Source organism: Sander lucioperca, chromosome 13 (assembly GCF_008315115.2).
Source record: "Sander lucioperca isolate FBNREF2018 chromosome 13, SLUC_FBN_1.2, whole genome shotgun sequence".
Classification (NCBI taxonomy): domain Eukaryota; kingdom Metazoa; phylum Chordata; class Actinopteri; order Perciformes; family Percidae; genus Sander; species Sander lucioperca.
In genome coordinates, this window is record NC_050185.1 from 28,091,437 (window position 1) to 28,118,865 (window position 27,429).

Consider the following 27,429-nt stretch of genomic DNA (forward strand, 5'->3'; position numbering starts at 1 on the left):
CTCCTGATTGAAATGAGTGTAACACCAGTGGTAATAGGTTGGAATGACGTTGGCTAAGAAGATGTAACACAGAATGGGGTGATCATTTATACTTTACAGACAAAACAGGAGGAGGACAACACAAGGGTTAAATCAAGGCCGAAGACTTTACTTTTTGATGCTGCCTTTCTTTAAATAACTGTTCATTTCATACCCGTCTCATTCTATTTCAGCTGTTTTTATTTCCTCTTTGACGGATGTTTTTAATAGTTTATAACTGCTCTTTAATGTTTTATGTAAAGCACTTGTTATATGATGTGCTATACGAAAAAAGTTGTCTTGTCTTTTCATTTAAAAGCTTGAAATGGGCTCTGAAAAAAAAGGTTCAACGCAGATCAATCATTTTAAACATCTTTATTTCATTTTTATTGGAATATAACAAACACATTGAGTTGTTTTTAAGCCTTGCGATACCATTTAGACACACTTCTAGTATTAGACACACAGGATATGGACAATCTGTGTGTTCATATCTACACAAAACAAATTACAAACTCGCCCGAAATGAGTCACTCCTTACCTACCACACTACCACACTCGCCAAACGTCACTAGAAATAAAAACAGAGAGAAAACGCTGCATCACCTTCATCATAAAAAAGTCCTTGACTTTTTTCAGACATGGACATCGAAATATGATAAATTACACCTGCATAGTTTAAGCACAATTCCATCACATTGGACATTAGAGCTCCAATGCAAAAATAATCATGATTATATATTCCACTTCCTCTGCTGCCTCTGAGAGAAAGAAGTAGCTGGGAGCTTGGTATTTACTGTCCAACATACTTTTAAAGATTCTCTCAAACCGCCTGCATTGCTTATGCAAATTTTATTTTTGTCATTTTGTTTTGAAATGTTTACTTCTTTCAGTCACCTGGAAGCAAAACCTAACCTGTAATTAACTGCTGTTCCTGACTAACAAAGACCCGAATAAAAAGACATGGAGACAGCAATCACATCTGTGGAGTGACTTGTTGTTTTGAGGCATTATTTCAAAGTCTTCCATTTCTTCCTGAGTGTCAGATAGATTGACAAGAAAACAAAATGGAAACAATGGAACAAGGGTATTTCATGACATTTTGTTCTGTGGAAACTGACTGACTGTCAAAGTGGCGGCAAAGGCAGCAAACAGTGTCTTCTGAAGTATACAGTATCTGTTGCATCACTAACTAGCTGTGGGCGCACAGAAATCCCGCCACACAAACGTGAAAAATTAAATATATTGCAGACAAGAGAAAATAGAATTCGGAGCTTTGTGGATGCATTTTGGCATTTTGCGTTTTATTTTGGCAAGCTAGCTAACCATCAACGGCCATAATCTTCCTCTTCTGAAGGATGAAAATTAGCTCTTATAACCCACCACACATACATGAAAAATAAATATATATTTAAGACAAGAGAAAATAGGCGTGGCCTCTAGCTCACCCAGTAGAGTGTGTGCCCCATGTAGGCTGAGTCCTTGGCAGCGGCCCCGGGTTTGAATCCGACCCGCGGCCCTTTGCTGCATGTCGTCCCTCCTCTCTCTCCTCTATCCCATCAATTAAAGGCCATACAAAGCCCAAAAAATAGAAGAATAGAATTGGGAGCTCTGTTGATGCATTTTGTTGCAATTATATAAGAATTGAGAAATTGCTCCTAAACTGCTTTTTGATTCCTGAAGTGAGACTAAAAAAGCTCGACAAAAGACTAGTCAAATGTAATCCGTGCATGGAAATACTTTCATGCAGGAGGAACGTGATTCAGCATGTATTAGGGCTGTGCAATTAATCAAAATGTAATCGTGATGATGACTTTGGCTCCCAATGATCACAAAAACAGAATAAATCGAGAAAAAAAAACAATTATTTAGCTCATTACTAAGCTCATTGTGTTCTGAATGAAAAAAATAAAGTTTAAATAGGAAAAGTATTAAGGCAAAGTTCACAGCTGTATGTGTTTTTTTACTGTTGATTTATTGAATCAACTTTTTCCACTGTTTTTTTAAGTTCAATAATTGCAACATCTTTCCAGAAGTCAACGAGCAATCGTGTTAAATTATCATGATTTCAATATTGACTGAAATAATTGTGATTATATTTTTTTCCATAATAGCATGTATTTTTGCAGTAATCTGATCGCCACAGATGTAGTCATAATGTGCTAGATCAGCTAAAGCTAGCAAACCATCTCCAGGAAAAACAAGTGGAAAATAAACAGCCCTAATCTAGAGCCGCAAAGATGAATCGATTCATTGAAATAAAAAACCTGTCAAAATGATCTGACTGCAGCTTCTTCATTTCTTCTCTCCTCTGTGACAGTAGACTGAATATCTTTGAGTTGTGGACAAAACAAGACATTTGAGGACGTCCTCTTAGGCCTCTTTGGGAAACATGGATCAACAATTTTTTTTTTACTATTTTTTAGAGACCAAACAATAGGGCTGCACAATTAATCGCAATCTTATCGAAATCGCAATATGGACTAGTGCAATTTCCAAATCACAGGGGGGGCGCAATATTAGTTGAAGACAAAATATGTGTCAAACCATTCTGAATGAAGTATTGTGGTGCTGCGGAGACGTCCCGGCCTACAAATCCTATCCATCAGATGTAAGAAAAAAATCTTTCTTTGGTACAGATCCTCGCAAAAATCACACTATAATCATTTTAACTTTAACTAACAATGAAAATAAGAATAATGATACAAAAATGATCATTCCCTCCAATATCGTGAATTATATCGCAATTGCAACATCAGTCAAAATAGTCGCAATTAGATATTTTCCTCATACCGTGCAGCCCTACCAAACAACTAATCCATTGATTGAGGAAATGATCAACAAATGAATCGACATTGAAAATATTCATTATAGCTACAATCAAACTTGTACATGGCAAGATAGCTGGCTTTTGTTTTCAACAAGTTTTGGTTTCTTTTCTTACTCAAACAGCATGACAAGATTTGGAGCCAGGATTCAATAAGAACGAGAACCGATAAGCAGAACCAGATAAACTCAACTCTAAATAATAACCAACCCCACATTCTTTGTTTTTTTTATCTCTTTTTAACACTTGCAGTTAGACGCCTTACACTTCAGAAGGTGCGTTTCTTTCGGATGGGATTCAGGTCGTGATGGTCTATACCAGGGGTCGGCAACCTTTTTAATATCGTATCATATACCAAGCCTGCTCAGGCAGTGTTCTTTTTCCCCCCCTTCGTGCTGCATTCTGTGAAGAAGGCGACGAGTATTAGCCAATCAGAGGCAGAGTAGGGCGAGTCTTCATGAAATGAGGATGGGGAATGGGGGAAGCCAATCAAACTACTGTAAATATCCAGCTGTGCTACTGTTGTGAAAGAGGTCATTTGGCATTCGAATTGGAAGAAAAAAGTATAATTTAGGACCCGGTATCGAAGTCACGGTATTGGTAACGGTAATGGTATTGAATATTTTTGAACGATACCCAGCCCTAGTGCTAATGGCTCTGAAAGATGTCATTTGGCATGCGAATTGGAACATTTCTAAAAAACTCTTGCACACGTAGTGCTAGTGTGCCATTGGTTGCGCTACTGGGTGCCAATGGTGGCCAGGGCTGGGTACCCAATTCAATACTTTTTACGCACCGACTGAATTGCCTCCTTAGTATCGAGTAAGGAAAAATGCCTCGTCATTCAATACCCAATTTCAAAACCTAAAGGAGTTAATCTCATCAACGTCAGTGAGCCAATAAGCATGCAGCATGCTTCTACCAAGATCTAATAATGCTGCTGATTGGCTGTAACGTTACACGTCGTAGAGACACGCAGGAAAAACTCTACGTTAGGCACAGAGACAGGGCTCATGTAGTAGGAGCATATATAGAGGTTTACTCCTTGACGCAGCGGGCCCGGGTTCGACTCCAACCTGTGGCCCTTTGCTGCATGTCATTCCCCCCTCTCTCTCCCCTTTCATGTCTTCAGCTGTCCTGTCAATAAAGGCCTAAAAATGCCCCCCCCCCCCAAAAAAAAAAAAAAAAATGTAGTAGGAGCTGAAAAATAAATACAAAGATTTGTGCTGAAATATTGTAATTTCTTTTTGTTTTATAAAATTGTTATCGAAAAAAGTATCGTTTAGGAACCATTATCGAAGTCACGGTATTGGTACACAGCCCAACTGCTGATGGCTTTGAAAGAGGTCATTTGGCGTGTGAATTGGAACATTTCCATTTTTGGAAATGTTCCATTTCACACAATTCGCATGCCAAATGACCTCTTTCAAAACCCCACTTGTTGATGGTGTGCCATTGGTTGCGCTACCACGTGCCAATGGTGGAACGCGCACCTAAGGTTGCTGACCCCTGGTTTATACGTTGCTCTCATAGGACGCACTTGTTTGTGAGCCTGGCACGCGGAGGCCCATCCTATCCTCGCTGTCCGCCTCCACGGAAACGGCGTGGACTGAAACTATGACATCGCTGTTCCCTCCATTTGCCAGCAGCGCCTGACACACCTCCGCTCCCTCTCCGTTTCTGTCGGCGTAGGGAGGGCCTATAGCTTGCCTGTTCCTAGACGCCGACGGCCCGGCCTGCTCCGCAGGGTGCGGCCCCGGGTTTCCCTCCTCCCCGGCTGTGCGGCAGTTCAGGATGAGCGGCGGCAGAGGGACGCTCCGGGCCAGATCCTCCATGTGGCGCGCAAACTCCATGGTCTTGTACTGCGTCTGCTTGGCGAGCTCCAGCGTCTTGGCCGACGTGACGATGGGAATGCGCTTGGCGACCTCGAACGCCTTCTGCAGCTTCTCGGCGCCCTCTGTGCGGAAGAACTCGTTGATGGCCCTCTCGGTCTTCTTCAGGTGGCTGCTGACCATGCAGAGGCGTGTCACGTTGAGGGCCATGATGATGGTGAACGTCACCAGGCAGACAATGACATAGTACAGGCCCAGGCCGGTGCTGGTGTTGTGGGCCACGCGGAGCGTGACGGTGTAGTTTTTGGTCGCGCCGGCACCACCAGAGGCGACGCAGGTGTAGCGGCCGCGGTCCTTGAAGGAGACCTCGGTGATGTTCAGGGCTCCGTCTTCCTGAATCTGCCACTTCCCGCCTAAAGTCACAACACATAAGACAATAGGACAGTTTTAGTTTTAGCAAAAACTTGTGAGATGGGAGTTGAGAATTAAGAAAACAGGGAAAACATTAAAGGAACACGCCGACTTATTGAGACTGTAGCTTATTCCCCGTATCCCCCAGAGTTAGATAAGTCCATACATACCCTTCTCATCTCCGTGCGTGTCGTTGCACTGCTACTTGGGCGGAGTGATTAGCGCAACACCTGAAAAGCACCGTTGTTGCTCTCTGCTCCTCACCACGGGGCTTCTCAGGTGCTGCGAGCAAATCACTCCGCCCAAGTAGTAATGCTTCGCCTTCTGAGAATATAGTTCCCAGTTTGTATACGGTTAGAAGATGGCTGCATCTCATGTGACCTTGTTATTTGTACACACTGTGACTATACAAATAGGAAAATGTTGACGTTATTTTGTCACTTATTGGGAGCCAGTTACCTCCAGGATCTGTACTAAGCTAGGCTAGCGGTGGGGGCGTCAGACAGAGTTACGACACGCACGGAGATGAGAAGGGAATGTATGGACTCATCTAACTCTGGGGGATACGGTGAATAAAGTCCAAATAAGTCGGCGTGTTCCTTTAAGAGCAGATTGTAAAATTGTCATCATTGTTTTTGAGTGAAAGCTGAAACAACAAACTGCTTCTGCAACTATCGAATCGCAGTACTGTACTAATGATAAAACCGCAATACAAATCCAATCGGCACCCATGTATCGCGAAATAATCGAATCGGGACAAAAGCATACCGTCCCAGCCCTAGCAAACAGAACTCAAAAGTTGTTCATGGGCATCTCCTCAGCCCAGCATCCCCCCCACCCCATGTCCTCACCAAGCAGAGGCCCTTTAGAGTTGTACCACTTGATGTCATCGTAGCCTGCGGTCACGTTACATTCGATCAGCACGCTGGATCCCTCCTTCACCGTAACGACCCCGCCGGAGGGGACGACAGTCCCGGCCAGATGCGCGGAGGACACCGCTTCAGCCTCTGACACCGCTTCAGCCTCTGACCCGTTGTTAGCCCCGTCGGCTGTCCAGCTGGCGGACAGCAGGACTGCAAGGAGCAGCAGGTGTGAGAGGTGATATTTCTGAGGTGGTGACATGTCGAAAGGAGTTCCAGCTTCGGCTCACATTTAGACGAGACAAACCTGCAAAACAGGAAGAGGCAACGGTTAGATCTCATGCAGCAACACACGAGTGTAGACGCTTAAGTGTCTTCATAATCTATAGTCCTGTCCATTATTGATAAAGCTTTAGCCTATCTAGCCTATCACACACACACACACACACACACACACCTCTGATAAAAACAAAACATTTTTTTTTAGTTAATGGTACGTACACAAGACATAACTCAGGTATAAAATAGGCCTTTTTTTGTCTTCTTTACCCCTATTGATTTTTTAATTGACTTTTCAATGCCTCATAAAATCGCGGCTCAGCGTTTTTAATGTCCCTTAAAAAATAAAGTCACTTTGATTATAGTTAATGAATTAGACTTCATGTCCAGGTAGCACATACAGATGCGAATTAAATTGCATTAAACTAAAACCCTGTAGAAGAAATAAGAGTACAATTATGTAATCCATCAATTCTATTTACAAACGGTGACTGTTTGGGGGTAATATGCTATCCTATATATGCGGCTATTTAGTGATAGGGTAGCCTACTGTAGATTTAAAAAAAAGTATAATAATAAAATAGGCCGTAAGAGATTGTTGATTTAAATGATTAGTAGTCGATAGTTACCTATAGTTACCGTTATTAGGCACTGACAAGGATTAGGAAGAACCGCTGGTATAATAATGGTGTATGGAGCACATTTAAAAAACAAAAAAACAAAGTAAGAAACCAACACATAAAGGACCATCAACCCAAACAGTCAGCTGTTGTTCCCACCTGCTGCTCGGACAGCGACCAAAACAAGCGATCCTCGACCGACATCAACGTCCAAACAAATCGTGTAGCTTGATGTAAGTGTGAAGATATTCCTTTTTTTTTAAAGTCCTATTTTACTTCGCTTTAACATACAGCCATGTCTCGAACACGCAAGAGTTTAAGCAAAACAAGCACGAGGAGTCACTTCCTGGTTCAGATACTGCTGGTTCATGTCAGGTCAAGGAACCATGTGAGTGTGTGAGTGGGTGGGCGTGGCTTCTTCGTTATTCTCCCCTGCAGGTGCAGTTCCACCTGATGGTAAACATATTATTTCTTTCAGTGTGTGAACCGATGAATGACTTTTGGCTGTCTTTGTTTTATTTTTTTTATTTAAAAAAACAATAGAATAGGTCTTTAATTGTCATTGTCACAGGTACAACCAAATTTAATGTGCTCTGAAATGAATGAATGAATGAAATTAAAATCTTAGGTTTGACCATTTGTAATCAAGACTGTAGTGAAAAAAACTGGGAAAATAAACTATGTGAAGTTAAAGAAGAAGTTAAAAAATGGGAAAATTAAAACACCAATTATAAATCAAGAGTGAATATTGTTAAAACTTTCATCTTATCCAAACTCCTGTTTTTAGCAAACATCTTTCCTCCATCTCACAAAATGATAATGAAATTAAATAAACAGTGTGTAAACTTAGTTTGGGGTACAACCAGGGAAGTAACAAAAAGAGAAATCATGTATAAAAGTAAAGAATATGGGGGGTTAGGGGCAGTAGATATGAGTTTAAAATTATATATAGCTTTTGTTAAAAACGTTATCAGCAGCAATCTCGAGGAATGCTCTCTGGGTCGGTGAGCGCTCCAAGTGGAGAAAACGGAGAGGGAGAGCCAGACAAGGTCCAGAATACAACCTGATTTATGGTGATTTTATTTATGAATATGAAAATCTTAAAATTGACTGGAATGGCCTCCCGAGTAAAATGATTTTAAAAAAAATTAATGATTATAAATATGGTGGGTATATAAATTATAAATATTTAACGCACAACGAAGGAAAATAAGAACCTCTCTGAGAGCATTCGAGACATGAGATGGCTGATGTCTGTAAATAGACTAGCTGTTAGAGCTGTTGTTTCTTGGAGTTGTTATGTAAAAACAAAAACATGTCCCATGATTAATTGCCAAGAAGATGAGACACAGCAGCATCTATTGATGGACTGCTATAGAGCTAAAGAGGTCTGGGATAAATTAGGAGTGTATGGTGTAAATATTCATCTTTCATATAAGTCTGTGATGTACTGTATTGTTGACGAACCTCTATCAGAGAAACACAAGGAACTGTTAAAAATAATCATATGTATTGTATGCTGTATGATTATACAACAGACTGTCATAAACAGTGAAGATGTGTGTAAACAAGTGCTCGCTGAGATCAGGCGAAGAAGAACTATGGATAGAAAACAGTTCCTTCCTTGGGACATTTTGAACAGCAAGACTCTATATGCACTTTATAAAAAAAAAAAAAAGACTCCATGCACTTTATAAATATCTCTATGCACTTTATGAGAGGCTCTATGCACTTTACACTTAAGCTTGGTTTGCACATTTTGTTTTATTAGTTATATTTTTGTGATTCTTGTATGGTTTATATTTATGTCATGTAGTCTACTGTATGTTTAAATGTATAAATTGTCATTTGTAAAAACTTAATAAAGCTCTTTTAAAAAAAAAAAGGAACCATGTGAGTGTGTGAGTGGGTGGGCGTGGCTTCTTCTTTATTCTCCCCTGCAGGTGCAGTTCCACCTGATGGTAAACATATATTTCTTTCAGTGTGTGAACCGATGAATGACTTTTGGCTGTCTTTTTTTTTTTTTTTTTATTTAAAAAAACAATAGAATAGGTCTTTAATTGTCATTGTCACAGGTACAACCAAATTTAATGTGCTCTCCAGTCAGTGCATCAATTCATTGACTTATAAAAATATAATGTAAGTCCTAATACATATAATGTAAGTTGGTGTGTATGTTAGTACATCACCTGTTCATGGGTGTATATACATATATATGTATAAATACAGATTTTATATATTTTTTATTATCATATTTTATATACATATGTTTATTATTGTTATTATTATTATTATTATTATTATTATTTAGTTCTTTGTTTAAAATGAAAACTCAATAAAGACATTGTTCAAAAATATAATGTAAGTCCTAATGTTATTTAAAAAAATAGAAAAATAGAAACATATAGCAGCATTAGTAGTATACATGAACACACATGGTCATACACATCCAGTCATTGCATCAAAACAGTATAAACATACTGTACATCTACAGACATGCATACTTTCTGTCATTTGCATGAATCTATTCCACCATCAGCTTCCATATTGCACTTTTTTTTTCAATGCTGGCTTCAATCTAAAGGTATACTGCTGCACCCATTAAATGAAATGTCAATTCAAGCTGGAATATGTTTAAAGGATAAGGATTTAGAGTTCTTGATACATAACTTGATTGAACGTTGTAAACATTTTATTCATAGGTGTAAGTATTTAAAGGTCAAACCCCATATCAAAAGGTTGGAAAAATGAGCTTAAGCTTTTTGCTACATCTCTTCAATGCATGACAAAGGAAAACGCCAAGAGACTCTTTTATTTGTTGGACTTACTTATTCCCTACTTGACTAAAAAGACCCCCTTTATTTTCTTTATTTGTTATGTTTTGTTATATATCTTGTATCCACCGCAAAGCTGTCAACATTTTTCAACAATTGTACAATCACAATGTGCCTCAATTGTCTGTAGTATGGAAGAAGATTAGGGCCAAATGTGAATTTTTGTTCAAAGTCAGAATTCTAAGAAAAGTCTGAATTCTGACTTTAATCTCCAAATTATGACTTGTTTTTATGATTTCTTGTATTTGAAAAATAAAAATAAAAAATTAGCATGTTATCATATTCCACCAACATTTTTTTGTTTCCTTTTTTTTAAAACTTTTTATTTAATTTTATTTATTGTACAATATTCTGTAGTACTGCGGAAGAGGATTAGGGCCACATGTGAAAAAATGTGTATGAGTTCTGAGTATCAAGTGTGGCCCTAATCCTCTGCCGCAGTACTACAGACTATTGTACAATAAATAAAATTTAAAAATAAAAAATGGTGTAATATGACGTGCTATTTTTTTCAAATACAAGAAATCATAAAACAGAAATAAATAATCATAAACATATTTCTTATACAGGATCTACAGGAGTTACGTATAAAACAGTTTGCCAAGATAATTACATTGTTAGTATGACACACTACTCATCAGTGCGGAAAAATTTGATGATAATATAATATATATATATATATATATTATATGGAGCTCTTTTCCGGTGAGCGCCGAGCGTTACTGCGCAGCCTCCAACTGAGAGAGACGACGTAAATGTGCCGTGAGCAACATGTCTGAAAGTTGGAAGTCTTCTGGTAGCTGTGCCAAGAGAAATCTCAATCATTCCCAATCTAGCAGAGACGGAGAGCGTAGGTATATGTAAGGAGATAACATAGACACAGGCTAATTATTGATCACTAAAATGCTAGTTAACATTAGTAATTAAACTTAAACAGCTAATTTAAGTCAAAACTGCCTGCGAGCTTCTCCTGTACTATACGGTAATTCCTCTACTATGCGACAGTAAGTCCCGTGGTTATGACACAATCGTTGACACAACCTATTTTTACAAAAACGTCTGTTACGGAGCCATAACGTGAGGTACGAGGTAATGGAGCCCTTTATACATTGTCCTGTTTCTTTAGAAATAAACAGTGGACAAATAAAGTCTTTAAACGCTTCAGATGTAAAGTTATTCTCTGTCAAAGTGGCGCCAAAATGAATGGCAGTCAATGGAATGCTAACGGGAGGTGATGGCTTGGTAGCATCAAAATGGCGACATAGGAAGTTCGGGTTGTGAGGAGACGCTTACCCTCTTGCTTGACCTACTAATCCGTGCGTCAAGTTGGCTGACGAGAGACTGGTATCCGCAACACCTCTCACCTTTGGAGAAGTCAAATGATATCTTTTTAATGTAACACCAAACGTTTTAGGAGTCTCTAATCGTTTAAAAAAATAATCTATAGATTAATTGAAATTATAAGTATCGCGATACAGAATCCCACTTAAACGCATTATACAGTATTTAGTTTGAAACCTCGAGGTTCCAAACTAATGCTTTTATTTTGAAGATAGTAACCGGAACTTAATGGTTCTCAGTTTGGCTGTTGCACTTGTTCAGTGAAAACAAAATGTGACGTGGCTAATCCTGGTGGACAAAAAGAAGGAGGAAAAACTGACTCATTAAACTGTTTAGTGGAAAACGATAAGGCGTTTAACGTGAAGAAACATACGTGCAAACCGAAATAAAGAAGATAAACCTTTCGTGTTGTTGATTTTGGGAAGGAAACTGTTAGCAGGCTGGGGTGACGTTAACGTTAACTGCTAGCATCAAGACTTTGACAGGAGAAAAGGTGAGTTTGTACCCAAAGTATAACAGTATAACGTTACTGTTGTTTTTTTCTGACTAAGTTGTACGTTGGTAATTATTATAACAGCATATTGATAATAACAACTAACGCTCCTCCTAGCCATATTGCCAAATAGTCATTAGCAGTAGCTCATCAAACTAACGTATAGCAGCATCGCATAGTTTGTTAGGCATGCATAGCCATTAAACTAACGTTAAGTAAGTAATAGGAATACTAATTGCTAATGGAATATGTGACTTAACGTTACAGATCCAAATGTAAGGTTTATGTAACGTGTTTTCATAGTATGCTTGAGGAAATGCTTGCATGCACAGAGATAACGTTTGGCTACTGCACTTTATGTGGATATACATACAATATACTCTGTTCTTTTTGTGAATTGAACCCCCCTTTTGTTGCAGTATGAGTCTTAGAAAACCCAGACAGGACTTTAGACTAACACTATCTTTAGCTGCACAGATAAACAACAGCTTAAAGGCATGGTCACACGAAATTTATCATAGACTGTATATAAGAATGGACCAACAGATCCCTCTGGACGGAGACCAGTGAAGGATCTTAGAAGATCTTTCCCGGTGATGGCTGAGCGTTACTGAGCAGCCTCCAACTGAGCTTGAAGACGTAGATGTGACGTGAGCAACGTGTCTGAAAGTTGGAAGTCTTCTGGTAGCTGTGCCAAGAGAAATCTCAATCATTCCCAATCTAGCAGAGACGGAGAGCGTAGGTATATGTAAGGAGATAACATAGACACAGGCTAATTATTGATCACTAAAATGCTAGTTAACATTAGTAATTACACTTAAACAGCTAATGTGAGACGAAACTGCCTGCGCGCTTCTCCTGTACTATACGGTAATTCCTCTACTATGCGACAGTAAGTCCCGTGGTTATGACACAAACGTCAGCCTATTTTTTATAAAAACGTCTGCTACGGAGCCATAACGTGAGGTACAAGGTAATGGAGCCTTTTATACATTGTCTTGTTTCTTTAGAATTGAACAATGGACAAATAGAGTCTTTAAACTCTTCAGATGTAAAGTTATTCTCTGTCAAAGTGACGTCAAAATGAATGGCAGTCAATGGGATGCTAACGGGAGGTGATGGCTTATTAGCATCAAAATGGCGCCATAGGAGGTTCGCGGTCTGACGAGAAGCTTACCCCCTTGGAAATTATCCGCCTTGACCGCTGTTCCCTGGGTGTTGTTGAAATGCATTCTGGGAAATGTATGATACCCAAGCAAGGGGGTAAGCCAGCCTCCACAAAGCCAAGGGGGTAAGCGTTTATCAACAACCCGTAGATCCCATGGCGCCATTTTGATGCTAACGAGCCACCGTTAGCATCCCATTGACTGCCATTCATTTTGACGTCACTTTGACAGAGAATAACTTTACATCTGAAGAGTTTAAAGACTCTATTTGTCCATTGTTTATTTCTAAAGAAACACGACAATGTATAAAAGGCTCCATTACCTTGTACCTCACGTTATGGCTCCGTAGCAGACGTTTTTATAAAAATAGGCTAACGATTGTGTCGTAACCACGGGACTTACTGTCTCATAGTAGAGGAATTACCGTATAGTACAGGAGAAGCTCTCAGGAAATCGGGGTGGATGTGGAGGCATACAGTCAAGGGAGAAGCCCATAGAGAGTCCATGAAAGCATCGGAACAAAATATTTTAGCAACGTTTTGATGGATTGGAAATAATACAGCACCTTTAAGGTCAATCATTGGGAAAAAAAGATTTTTTTTTTTAATGTCCCACCCCTATTTGTCATATTTTCACTCTGAAGGCATGTACTAAGACATCAAGATGTCAGACAGCGAAGCTACAGCGGCGGAGGGTCCAGAGGTGGCACCAGAGAGTCAAGATGCCTCTCCTACAGAGACGCCCGACAGCTCCTCGCCGACCACGCCGGACATCTCGACGGACGTGGCGCCGACGAGGAAAGCCAGGAGGAGACCGGACGTCACGCCTGCAGCCGAAGCTGAGGAGACACCCAAAGTAGAGGAGAAGCCAGCAAAGGCACAGGTGAGAGGATTAGTGTTTATACTGGTTAGAAATGGGAGCGTAACTTCTGCGGACATGCCTTGCCAATTGTTTGAGAGCATTAAGCCTTTAACTAGCTGTAGGTGGTGCCAGAGGAGCCGGATTTTTTTTAAATTACCAGCTTCTTGTAGTTCTACTGGAACATAGGTTCAGTTTCAGCAAATATGACAGAAAGTTAGTTTTATAAGTCTTACCTACTGCACCTTTAAAGAAAATATCAGTAGAAAACGGCACTTTATAATGTAACTGTCATTCTTTTTGCAGTGCTGCCTTTATACGTTCAATACAATGTTCAGTTTGTCCAAAAAAAAGAACGTTGGAAATGATTTCCTTTGATTTGTTTGAAATTCAACAAGCAGGTTGTTGTATTTTAGCAGAATACTGAAAGCAGCAGAACTGAGTACAATTTATTATCTGTTTATTTATCGCAAGTAATATCGTTAGCGCCATATTCCACAATGTTATCGCATATGTTCCTCAGACCCTCATATGTGCAGCCCTAGTCAGAACAACGTACACTTCCGCTGATGAAATGCTTCGGAAAATGTCAACCATTTTTGATAACAGCTTTAAGAAGCTAGCAAGTAATCTCATTTTATTGAAGACAGCATGACAGTCACACGGCCTAAAGTACAGCCAAAAAATACTATTGTACTACATAAAACTAACCAAAAGTGCTCGCAAAATCATATCTGAAGTCTCTCACCCTGCTCACTACATATCCCAGCTTCCCCTGGCAGGCGCCACAGGCCACTCTCCACCAAAACATCGCACTTCAAGTACAAAGAGTAGTAAAAAAATGTGTTAAAGAGAATATCAAAAAAATTGCTAAAATATAATAAGACCGGTATGAAATACAAGACTATAAGTTACAGTGCAGTGTAAGAACAATTACTTCAAAAAGGCTGCATCAAAAAGAAAAGTCTTTTCTCAGAACTGAGATATATCGATCTGGCTCTAATGGGGAGCGTGAGCTGTAGTTTTGTTGCAAAGGTTTTACGCTGCGATAAGCCTCGTCTCGTGTCAGTTAAATTCCCCACAAACCCCTGTGGTCACACACCAAAGGTCACGTCTTTTTCTGTACACGAGTAATTGATTTCTCTGACTCGTTCACATGTCGGTTTCTTGTTCTCTCTCTGTCTTCTGCTTCCGTCCTTATCCTCTCTATCCTCACGTCCTCTCTCTCAGACCCCCAGTGAGTCCACGGTGTCTCAGGGAGGTTGGGGATACTGGGGCAGCTGGGGCAAATCCATCCTATCCACAGCAACAGCTACTGTAGCCACTGTGGGTGAGTATAGATCACCGGGTGTAACTGTGTTCTATACAATGGTATGGTAGGGCTGCACAGTGGTGTAGTTTAATGTTTGTTTGTGTGTATATATATATATATATATATATATATATATATATATATAGGCCTATATATATGGGCCAGAATCTGCCTTTGGGGAAGGGGGGGCATATCATAGTGGGAGGTCTGGGTGTCCTCCCCCAGGGAAGTTTTGAGCGTCAACAACTTCATTTTCTGCATTTGGATACACCTTTATTTAGCCTATATGCGAAGAAAAAGAACACCGATGACATTCAAAATATATCAAAAATATAATGGAAAGTATGTTGTTGCGTGTCATTGAACATTTTAAGTAGGTATATGAAAATACTGGAGCTTTCTTTAGTGGGTATACTGCGTATACCTGCTTATCACGTAGATTACACCACTGGGGCTGCACATTCTATTGTTTTTTTTTTTTTTATCGTCATCGCGATATCAACTGGCGCAATAAACTTATCGCCAAAGGCTGCGACATATCGCGAAAGACACTGAGATTTTTTGAGTTAATTGAAAGAAAGTATCTATAGCAAACTGCACTTTACAATTGAACTGTCATTCATTTTGTTAAAACTATTTCCCGTCCTTCCGATTTCCAGCCGCAGCCCGTCACTTCCCCCTGTGCTATCGTTACTCGGTACGTAACGTTAGCTCCGTGATGTTGTACTAACGTTACTCGGTACGTAACGTTAGCCCCACTGTGATGTTGTACTAACATTACTCGGTACGTAACGTTAGCTCCGTGATGTTGTACTAACGTTACTCGGTACGTAACGTTAGCCCCACTGTGATGTTGTACTAACGTTACTCGGTATGTAACGTTAGCTCTGTGATGTTGTACTAACATTACTCGGTATGTAACGTTAGCTCCGTGATGTTGTACTAACGTTACTCGGTATGTAACGTTAGCTCCGTGATGTTGTACTAACGTTACTCGGTACGTAACGTTAGCTCCGTGATGTTGTACTAACATTGCTCGGTATGTAACGTTAGCTCTGTGATGTTGTACTAACGTTACTCGGTATGTAACGTTAGCTCTGTGATGTTGTACTAACATTACTCGGTATGTAACGTTAGCTCTGTGATGTTGTACTAACATTACTCGGTATGTAACGTTAGCTCCGTGATGTTGTACTAACGTTACTCGGTATGTAACGTTAGCTCCGTGATGTTGTACTAACGTTACTCGGTACGTAACGTTAGCTCCGTGATGTTGTACTAACATTGCTCGGTATGTAACATTAGCTCCGTGATGTTGTACTAACGTTACTCGGTACGTAACGTTAGCTCCGTGATGTTGTACTAACGTTACTCGGTACATAACGTTAGCTAGGCGAGAAGGGGGAGATTAGCTAACATTAGCCAACATATTTATAAAAAAAAAAGAAAAAAAAACACATTCGAATAGTAATTTCAGCATTCGAATAGCATTGATTTTTTTTTTACTATTTGAATTATATTCGACTTACGTTATTCGTTTCAACAGCCCTGACACACACCTGACAAAAACACACACACACACACACAAACATACACACCCACACACACAATTTGTTGTATTTTAGCAAAATACTGAAAGCAGCAAAAAGGCAGAACTGAGTCCACTTTAATATGTATTTATTTATTGCAAATAATATCGTTATTGCAATATTCAACATTGTTGTCGCATATTTTCCTCTTATCATGCAGCCCTAGTGTATGGTGTGTTTTTTCAGTTATCTACTCGGAGAACTACAGCCACTCGTCATCTAATCCCACGCTTAACTTTGTCTTGCCTTGGTTCTGCATCCTAATTTGAAGCAGAGCAGCATGCCATGTAACATTTAAAAGTGTTCATTTAAATCAGAAATACTTTATACTTTACTCCACCCCCACAACTTAGTTCCAAATGCAGACTTGAAAATATGTGAGATCCCAGATGCTACCTCAAATATAATATCTATTTTTTTTAAATAATCTTATTTTTTTTTAGGTAAATGTAGCTGTGTATACATTTCTGTGAAGAAATCATTTGAATTAACTCTAAAAAGTGTCTTATTTTTTCACTCCTCCCCTACATTGTGTATTATTTGGGTTAATCCGCTGTCTCACCTTGCTGTCTTTCTGATTATTATGTCTGAAACTCTGTCTCTCCTGTCCGTCCAGGCCAAGGGCTCACTCAGGTGATAGAGAAGGCAGAGACATCGCTGGGAATCCCCAGTCCAACCGAACTCTCGGCCCAAGTGGAGGAAGAGCAGAAAGAGCAAGGTAAAAGCGCGATTTATGGTCGCGTGGAGGCTCCACGCAGCCGTAAGAGAAAAGCAGGGCCGGTGTGTGCGTGTGCGTGTGCGTGTGCATGTGCGTGCGTGTGTGTGTGTGTGTGTGTGTGTGTGTGTGTGTGTGTGTGTGTTTCTTTCAGCACAAACCTGATAAAGGCTTTCAGATGTGGTCTTAGACCTAGTTTTGTGTGTGTGTGTGTGTGTGTGTAGTTTTCTTACATCTGTGGGTCACTGTTGTATATACTGGATGGTCCTATGGATGTAAATGTAGAATAAAATGAATATATCCACCAATTTTTCTGCAGAAAAGGGGGAACTAGGTCACCAACTATCACATTGTTGCTTTTTTAGAGTGCAACGGTAAGACACAGTAAAGCTCAACTAGACAGAACGGAATCTTCTCTGCCCAGTCATAAGATGATTTATTGACTTACCCATATAATTGTCATATCATAAAACAGATTTTAAATAGTGTTAAGTGTGGCCATTAGCTTTGGAGCGAGTAGCAACTCTAGAGTCATAGTGAGAGAAACAAAGTGTCTCCCCTGTTCTTTCTGACCGCGGTCAGTGTCGCCACGACATGTAGTTACATTTTATTGACAGGTGCACATCAGGCTATGGCGTGAGGTCCAACATAGGGATGTACCTATGTACGTACCCACGGCAACCTTTTTTGTTTGTTTTTTTTAACATATTTTTATTGGTTTTTGCAACAAACATAGAACAATTACAATCGCAACAAGCATAGATTGGCCTTTACGCGTTACAGTACGTTGCGTGGGTTAATGTGGATCTACCCCTCATGTACACAAAGATAAATGAATATGAGTCAATTTATCACGCTTTTTTTCCCCCTCCATATTGTGGTAACCTCGTGTCGCGTTTCTTTTCTCCTCCTGCAGGTGAATCCAGCAGTGAGACGGACAAAGCGCCAGGCGATGGATCGGCGGCAGCGGGAAGTGCTATGGGCATGCTGTCGTCGCTCACCAGCGTCGTCCAGAGCACCGTAAGCCGAAATATCCTCTGCGTTTCTTTTTCTCTTCCTTGGAAGGAGGAAAAAGAGAAGTTCACATGCTTAAAATGCATCTCAAACATCCAGTTTTTCATGATCGGGTTGAAAAGAGTAGAACAGCACCTTACGTGGAGCATGGATACTGAAAACTTTGAGAGAAATAGCATTGCAGTGCCATTTGTTCCAGTTACTCTCCACTATTTTTGCATTATTTCAAGACAATTCACTTTGTATTCCCCCTTTTATGTGTAAATGTTGCAACACAGTAAATCTGAGCACGACTCTGTGCTGTCAGGTGAAAACCGCGTCATTTAGTTTTCCTTTAATGGGTTGAGAATATTTTCGTTTCGTTTGGTCTGTAAAACCTTTTCCAAAACCTTTCAGACAATTCATGTGACCTTCTCTTCTCAGGGTAAAACGATGATCACAGGCGGTCTGGATGCTCTGGAGTTCATCGGGAAGAAGACCATGGATGTGATAGCCGAAGGCGATCCCGGCTTTAAGAAGACCAAAGGACTGATGAACAGGAACTCCACTCTGTCTCAGGTAGGCAGACTGGGGTCAACGTTTATAGTATTAAATCATAACAAGAGTTATCTCAAATACACTTTACAGACCGAGTAGGTCTAGACCACACTCTATGATTTACAAAGACCCAACAATTCCCCCAAGAGCAAGCATTTGGTGCAACAGTAGCGACCCAGGCTCTTGGTGGGCAGGCATCTGCCGCTGCCGGTTGGGACACAGAGACACTGATACAGATATACAGATATATGATTCATAATTATAGCAGTTGGAATGATGAACAGTGGCAGTTATAGTAACAATACAGGTAATGGGAACTAAGACTAGAAATAATAGTTGTAGCAGTTCAGGGCGTAGCAGCGCGTAGAGCAGGACCACATGGCGGCAACTGCAACCATGATTTAGGTGCCACCCCAATCTAAGGAAAACTGCAAACATGTAAAGGAGGAGCTCAAAGACAAGATGGACGTACATGTAAATGAGCTGCGACTACATACTGTTTACCTCTTTATACCTGTTTGTAGCCCAAAAAAAATAAGACCGAACAAAGACCTAAGTAGCCAGAGAAACGCACATTTAAAATTTCTTGCGCTAAAGGTGCTCTAAGCGATGTCACATGTTTTTTTAGGCTACAACATTTTTTTGTCACATACAGCAAACCTGCCTGTCCCCTGAACACACTGTAAAAAAACATCTCCTCACTATCTGCTAGCTGCCTGTCCCCTGAACACACTGTAAAAAACATCTCCTCACTATCTGCTAGCTGCCTGTCCCCTGAACACACTGTAAAAAACATCTCCTCACTATCAGCTAGCTGCCTGTCCCCTGAACACACTGTAAAAAAAACATCCCCTTACTATCTGCTAGCTGCCTGTCTCCTGAACACACTGTAAAAAAAAACATCTCCTCACTATCTGCTAGCTGCCTGTCCCCTGAACACACTGTAAAAAAACATCTCCTCACTATCTGCTAGCTGCCTGTCTCCTGAACACACTGTAAAAAAACATCTCCTCACTATCTGCTAGCTGCCTGTCCCCTGAACATACTGAAAAAAAACATCTCCTCACTATCTGCTAGCTGCCTGTCCCCTGAACACACTGTAAAAAACATCTCCTCACTATCAGCTAGCTGCCTGTCCCCTGAACACACTGTAAAAAACATCTCCTCACTATCTGCTAGCTGCCTGTCCCCTGAACACACTGTAAAAAACATCTCCTCACTATCTGCTAGCTGCCTGTCTCCTGAACACACTGTAAAAAAACATCTCCTCACTATCCGCTAGCTGCCTGTCCCCTGAACACACTGTAAAAAACATCTCCTCACTATCTGCTAGCTGCCTGTCCCCTGAACACACTGTAAAAAAACGCGGTCTCTGTAGACAGCCCAGGGTCCACAAACGCCAACAAAAACAAACTGTGCCAACCTGCACCACAAAGCATACACAAACAGTGTTCCAGCCAATAACCGACAAGAAGGATTTTGGGGGTGGGGGGTTGTGGGTGGTTAGTGCGCGGAAGCACGGAAGGGAGGGAGAGGGGATGAGGAGGAGGGAGAGGCGAGCTAGCCTCCATTTTGTTTGAAAATACTTTGAACGTCAACAAGTGCCGTCACCCGACATCACTTAGAGCACCTTTTAAATCACTGTGCAAATAGAGAAATACAAACCTTCTCTTTCGACTTGTCATCTCGCTCCCTCTCGTAGGTGTTGCGGGAGGCTAAGGAGCGCGAAGAGCTGCAGACCGCCGAAAAAGAGTCTTCAGATTCCCACAAGAAGGCGGAGGCTCACTACGGGATGCTGTTCGATGAGTTTCAGGGCCTTTCGCACCTCGAAGCGCTGGAGATTCTGTCTCGAGACAGTGAGTCCAAGGTACGCTGGGAGTTTTCATTCCGAAACACAATGCCTACTGAGGGCTAAATATCAGAGGTGGGGGGCTTCGAGTCGCACGACTGGACTCGAGTCGCAAATTTGAGGACGTGAGACTCGCCTGACTTCCATTGAAACAATTGTTACATTTTTACGTTTGTATGATATTTAGATTATCTTACAAAATAAGATAAATAGCATGTTCCATCAAAGTCAGGCATGCTTGAAGAACGCCATTAATGCCATAAAACCATTATACCTAAATAGTTTGAATAACTTTTCATGGCTGATGAAAAAGGAATGTCAGTCTTGTGTTGACATTTTGGCTATATATGTTTTATTTATTTTAATAAACTAATTTTACACACTTTAGTTAAAAAGGAAGGAGGTTTTGATGGCCACAAAATGTCAAATATAATGTGACAATATAGGGTGTGTGTGTGTGTGTGTGTGTGTGTGTGTGTGTGTGTGTGTGTGTGTGCTGTAGGTGAAGTCAGTGCTGACCACTCTATCAGGAGAAGAGCTGCTTCAGCTCAGAGAAGAGCTGGATCTCATTAAGGACTCTTTCTCCCTGGTGGAGTTTGATGATGAGGACGTGGATGAGAAGAAAGGTAACAGCTCCGTAAAACTGTTAAAAAAAATAAATATATACCAGCACTCCAAGGGAAATACAGCATCTTGTACACATATACCAGAACTAATGTAACACTAGAGACGAGTGATTGCATATTTCTGATTCCAGACGAAGACGGCTCAGAGTTTGAGAGGGAGTTGACGGAGGCATTGGAGGGTCTCAGTGTCACCGCCACAGCTGACAAACTCAGCAAGGTACCAATCAGGACTGCACAATATGCTCCATGGTGTTTTAAGCCCCCACCGTCGACTTCAAGGCACCTAACCCTAACCCCTAACCCTAACCATTGCCTAATCCTAGTGGTCTCTAACCTCCCAACAGGCCTGTAGGAGCACCTGCAGCCAGATCGCTGACATGAGCCGACCACAGGAGGAAGAGGAAGAGGAAGAGAGTGCAGACAATGTCAAGAAAACCCTCTCTGTAGAGGTATGCTGATCTGTAATGTCACCTTTATTTATTCAGTGAGGGCCAATTGAGGGCAAGCTCTCATTTCCAATGACGCCCTGATTACATGCCATATAAAATGACAATACATATAAAAAGGACTGAACATAGTAATTCATATATACTGTAATATAGAGTTGCAATACACCGTACACACATGAAACAATTACAGAATGTTAAAAAAACTCAACGTGCACTTGTATATTCAGAACACATGGCCATTGAAACCGATTGAATCCCTTTAAATGTCCAAGGTGTGTGTGTGTGTGTCTGTCTGTCTGTCCATCTATATGTGTGTGTGTGTGTGTGTGTGTGTGTGTGTGTGTTTTTGTCTGTCTGTCTGTCTGTGTGTGTGTGTGTGTGTGTCCGTCTGTCTGTGTTTGTGTGTGTGTGTGTGTGTATGTGTGTGTGTGTGTGTGTCTGTCTGTCCATCTGTCTGTTTGTGTCTGTCCATCTGTCTGTGTGTGTGTGTGTGTGTGTGTGTGTGTGTGTGTGTGTGTTTTTGTCTGTCTGTGTGTGTGTGTGTGTGTGTGTGTGTGTGTGTGTGTTTTTGTCTGTCTGTCTGTCTGTCTGTGTGTGTGTGTGTGTGTGTGTGTGTGTGTGTGTGTGTGTCTGTCTGTCCATCTGTCTGTTTGTGTCTGTCTGTCTGTCTGTAATTTTGTCAGGAGGTTCATGCCGCAGCCATCAGGAGTCTGGCGGAGCTGACGGCTCGATCCATCGAGCTTTTCCACAAACTGGCTGAGATGATCCTCTTCTCCAACAACGGCAGCACAGAGGCCAGCCTCCTCTCCCAGTAAGATGCCTGTGGGAGCCACGCTGTACAAATTCACAGTTTGATCTGTACTTTATATACTTTATATAAGATAAGATCAGATAAACCGTCATTGTCATTGCACAGAGACCCATACAATGAAGTTTTGAGTGCCACAACTGAAGGTGCATTACAGATCAAAACAAGATAAATAGCTAAAAGACTTGTTAAATAGAAGTTTTTTTTCAACAAAAATCAATGAAGACATTGCTAAAATAAATAGCTAAAAACAAAAAAGAAATTAAAGTGCTCATATTATGCTCATTTTCAGGTTCATAATTGTATTTAGAGGTTATATCAGAATAGGTCTACATGGTTTAATTTTCAAAAAACACCATATTTTTGTTGTACTGCACATTGCTGCAGCTCCTCTTTTCACCCTGTGTGTTGAGCTCTCTGTTTTAGCTACAGAGTGAGACCTCTCACTTCTGTTCCATCTTTGTTGGGAGTCACACATGCTCAGTAGCTAGGTAAGGACTACTAGCCAGTCAGAAGCAGAGTATGAGGGCGTGTCCTGACAGTACCTAGGTAAGGACTACTAGCCAGTCAGAAGCAGAGTTTGAGGGCATGTCCTGACAGTACCTAGGTAAGGACTACTAGCCAGTCAGAAGCAGAGTATGAGGGCGTGTCCTGACAGTACCTAGGTAAGGACTACTAGCCAGTCAGAAGCAGAGTATGAGGGCGTGTCCTGACAGTACCTAGGTAAGGACTACTAGCCAGTCAGAAGCAGAGTTTGAGGGCATGTCCTGACAGTACCTAGGTAAGGACTACTAGCCAGTCAGAAGCAGAGTATGAGGGCGTGCCCTGACAGTACCTAGGTAAGGACTACTAGCCAGTCAGAAGCAGAGTATGAGGGCGTGCCCTGACAGTACCTAGGTAAGGACTACTAGCCAGTCAGAAGCAGAGTATGAGGTCGTGCCATGCTAGCAGCTAGGTGAGCATTATAACGTGTGTTCCAAAGTGACCACGTTTGTCTCTGAAGTAAAGGCTGGACTACAATAGAGCTGTTTGGAGCAGTTTGTGAACAGTGTTTTCTGTTGGAGATGGTAAGTCCCTTTGGGGAGGACTTTGGGCTTTTTCACTTTTTAAACCTATAACGTGCACAAAAAAGATATATAACACAATAAAGGAAAGGGAAAAAGCCCAAAAGCATAATATGAGTACTTAGGATGGGACAGAAAATATTGCACATGATGTATGATTATTGTAATATTATTGCACATACGTGATCATTTGAATGAAACGTCTGCGTTTTTCATGTCGTCTTGTCCTCAGGTTAACTGTTGTCCTGTGTAAAGAAATCTCACTCCTGTCCAAGAAGTTCACCTCCTGCTTAACGACGACAGGGGTAAGTGTGAGGATTCTAACGGAGCTCTGGCCATCAAAGAGTCTGGTATTTCACTGCGTTTTAATGTGAAAGTAGAACTGGATATGGGAAATGAACATGAAGGCCATTGCTTATTTTAAGACTGTTGCCAACCACACTACTGAATCTACTGAAGATCAAATCATCATCAGTATGTGGAATTAAACTGGACGGGCCCAATAACCTCTGAATAGTTCTACTTGTTGTTAAATTGCAATGTGAGCGACAGCCAGCCTTTTACAGAATGCACCCCCCGTGCATTCTGTCGGCAGGGGAATTTAAAAGGCAACCGCGACTACACTGTGCGTCTGCCCTATTTCTGATACTGTGGCGGCAGAAATTTTGCCGTGGCGGGCCGCCACTACACAATCAACATAGAGGAAACACTGCATCATTATATAGTTTTATATACTGTATTCAGTATTTTCAGCATCATTATCATCATGGGAAGTGTAGGATCCAGCTGTGTTTTCCCTAGGTTTGTGGAAGACTTAGGTGCACGTAATTTGCAAAGGGGCTTAGGGGTCCTCCTAAATGTTAAGTTTTTTTAATTGAAAAATAAGGAATTTTATTTCATTTTTGTACCATTATTATCCACGCTGCTGTTCTCCGTTTTGACACATCATCACTACTGCTGTTTGTTCACCTGAGAGCTGAGTGTAATTTGATCTAAACCTTCTGTTTTACAGTCAAACGAGAAGGGGGATGTCCTCAACCCGCTGATAACAGGAGTCTTTTTAGAGGTTTGTGTCACAGCACGATCACACACTTTGTAATTAAGTCACACTATTGCACTGTTGCAGTTTTATTTCTATCCATTTTATTGCCTGTATAACAGGTAACAGTGTCTCCCTGAAATGCGTAAGTAAGTCTCTAAAAATGACTTTTGATTTACTGAAAAATGCAAAGACACAATACTACAGTCATTTTCACACCGTCATTTTTTTATTTATTGCATGTGTAGTTGTTCCTTTTGGACTTTCTTGGGTGATTTCACTTTTAGTTCATTTGATATCCCTCCAGAGATAGACATTTAAAACCTCTTTGAGACCTTTCTGTTTAACTAGAAAAGGCTCTGAAGTCGCTAGCGCTAAACCCACCAGACTCCATTTAAAAAAGCAATACTTTTAGCGTGTTTAGAGCCAACATATTTTCACATGTAAATCGTTAAACTATGTGTTTATTTCAACCAAAACTAGAGTTGTGATGGTTGGAAAAGTGGAAAGACAACCCAACACGGCGTTTCACAATTTTATTTTGTTTCTGTCGATTTTGAATGAAGTGTATTTTACGATGCTAAAATTACTGTTTATTTTCATGGAGTCTGGTGGGTTTAGCGAACGCAATTTCGCGGATGTTTTTATGTTTAAAAAAAGGATCTTACTCTTTAACAGAAAGGTCGACCTCCTTAGAAATCCTTTCCATAATGTTGTCAGACACTTAGAATATTAATCGGAGCCTGTCAGAGGCAAAACGAGCACTTTTGTGAAGGTAAATACAAGCTGGACAATCTCGCTTAATACTGGACCAATTTCAAAGATAGTTGTTCAGTCACTTAGACACAAAAACATAGGAAAATAGGGTCCAGGTTGAAAAAAAAAACAGTAGTTACCCTTTAAATTCTGGGTTATTTACATTGTTGATAGATAATATCACCACACAGCATATTTTAGGCATGTTTCTGTTGTTTTGCTAGTCACAAATTCTTTTTACCAATAAGGATGACAAAGGTGTCATTTGTCCCACCTTAACAAGTGCAACAACACTAACAGTGGACTCAGGAAGATGTCAATCACTCAGTCTATCCACACATACACAGTCCTGGAAAAGGTCCAATCAGCCACATTAACTATAACCACCTGTGTGGGTGTTCAGGGTCTTTAAAACTCTTTTATATAAGCAATTTTTGGAAAGTCAATGGATCAATTGAATGGGGGGAAAAAACCCATACTTACAGAACCAGAGCAGTTCAAAAAGTGGGCGGTCACTGTTGAGCTCTTTTGGGCTTTACACAAAGACAAACATTTCAGAATAATATTAAAATACTGCCTCGTGTTGACATATTATGAATCCTCTTTCCTCACAGGCATCCAACAGTGCGTCTTACATCCAGGATGCTTTCCAGCTGCTGATGCCCATCCTGGAGATCTCCCACATCCAGAGGAGAGCTGAATCCACTGAGCAGTGACCCCCCCCCCCTCTATATCGCTGCCATGACGCTGGGGACTCTGTCACAGCAGAGAACTGACACATCTTTAAAACTTGTTTCCTTCTCTGTTTAATCGTCTGCGGCGGCTCTTTTACTATGTCTAGTTTTCAGCTCAGGACAAAAATCAACTTCACACCTGGGAGGAAAAGTGTGTTTTTGTGAAACAGTGTTAACCTTTGTTGCTCGTTATAACTGTTCGTCAGTCGATGGACTCATCGTGTCGAGCAGGTCTGGCTCTACCAGCTAAGGGGGAAACAATTGCATTTCTGTTAAACGTATTGTTTTTCTTTTTACTCTAACATGAACACTATTTCTTTCCGACAGCACTTGTCCTCTTAACTTCAAAATCTCAATTCTGCCTCCGAGAACACTTAAAAGAAACGGTTACACTTTACTTGAAGGTATCTACATAAGAGTGACATGACAGTGACATGACAGTGTCATGACACATGAACCCTAACCCTAACTTGTCATGACAAAAACCGAATGACACTTACTTAAAGAAGCGTTATGTCATAAACGTTTATGACTTGTTTATAATGTTTATGACACGTTCATGACAGTGTCATGTCACTCTTATGTAGATGCCGTCAAGTAAAGTATAACCAAAGAAACACATACAGGATGCCAACACCAGTGTTAATTTGTAAAAAACAAAGTGTGTCTCATAATAAATAGAAAGATATATTGATAATGTATTTGTCTCTTCACTGCACAGATAATAATAGGTTAGTTAGTTTTCTATGCATATCTCTCTAGTAATTATAATAATACCTTTTACTTATAAAGGGATTTTTTTTTTTTTAAAACAAGTTGCAAAGTGCTTAACATTCATTTAAAAAGACAATGAGCCAACTCTAAAATACTGGTCCTGGAGCAGTTTGGGGACACTGACGAGTATTAAACAAGCAGACGGTGTTGGGACTTTTGGTAGTCTCTGTATCCGGCAGGCCACCTTTTTATCCGCAAACAGGGTTCTAGCTATCTCAAGAAGCCTTGAATTTATTCTTTCAATCTCCAACACAGATTATTGTTCTTTCAGTTTTGGGCAACCTTGGTATCATCCTCAAATCATGAGCAGACTGGCTGTCATATATAGTTTACACTACTGTAGATCTAGCGATGCCTGTTTGCCTGACTCAGCTTTCTTTTGCCTCTGACTGTGTATATTCACTTTTTCACTTTTAAACCACAATATCAGCGTTAAATTAGTATTTCCTGTTACATACCGATAATAGGCATCCTCGTGTATTTCCGTGGCTCTCCATATTCAAATCACTTCCCTTGGCTGGATTTGTTTCTCTTAAACTAGACTCAGAATTAAGGACTAAAGACTCGGACTTGAGTTGGACTTTCAATCATAAAACCTATAACTGTTTTACTGCTGAACTGTTT

The 27,429-nt window shown here is 40.6% G+C and overlaps 2 protein-coding genes and 1 long non-coding RNA gene across 4 annotated transcripts; 1 reads left to right on the forward strand and 2 right to left on the reverse strand.

Annotated features, from left to right (window-relative positions):
* Nucleotides 1-2,700: 2,700 nt before the first annotated feature.
* LOC118493017 lies at nt 2,701-3,871 on the reverse strand. Its single transcript, XR_004894949.1, has 2 exons — nt 3,808-3,871; nt 2,701-3,644 (listed from the first exon to the last, which is right to left on the reverse strand). It is a non-coding gene; the product is annotated as an uncharacterized LOC118493017 (long non-coding RNA).
* Nucleotides 3,872-4,089: 218 nt separating this feature from the next.
* LOC116055944 (microfibrillar-associated protein 3-like) lies at nt 4,090-7,215 on the reverse strand. Its single transcript, XM_031308017.2, has 3 exons — nt 7,007-7,215; nt 5,940-6,255; nt 4,090-5,090 (listed from the first exon to the last, which is right to left on the reverse strand). Exons 2-3 carry the CDS (start codon nt 6,208-6,210, stop codon nt 4,360-4,362), a joined length of 1,002 nt encoding a protein of 333 aa, XP_031163877.1. The 5' UTR covers nt 6,211-6,255; nt 7,007-7,215; the 3' UTR covers nt 4,090-4,359.
* Nucleotides 7,216-11,247: 4,032 nt separating this feature from the next.
* On the forward strand, nt 11,248-26,413 carry fam114a2 (family with sequence similarity 114 member A2). 2 transcript variants are annotated; one of them, XM_031308014.2, is made up of 14 exons: nt 11,248-11,515; nt 13,325-13,563; nt 14,770-14,869; nt 17,057-17,158; nt 18,069-18,175; nt 18,593-18,727; nt 20,409-20,573; nt 21,058-21,181; nt 21,313-21,398; nt 21,526-21,630; nt 22,314-22,441; nt 23,735-23,807; nt 24,515-24,568; nt 25,912-26,413. In XM_031308014.2, the coding sequence occupies exons 2-14, from the start codon at nt 13,345-13,347 to the stop codon at nt 26,011-26,013; spliced, it is 1,500 nt and encodes a 499-aa protein (XP_031163874.1). In that variant the 5' UTR covers nt 11,248-11,515; nt 13,325-13,344; the 3' UTR covers nt 26,014-26,413. The 2 variants fall into 2 exon arrangements, with proteins under 2 accessions (XP_031163874.1, XP_031163875.1); XM_031308015.2 differs by having other exon boundaries at nt 18,072-18,175.
* Nucleotides 26,414-27,429: the final 1,016 nt, after the last annotated feature.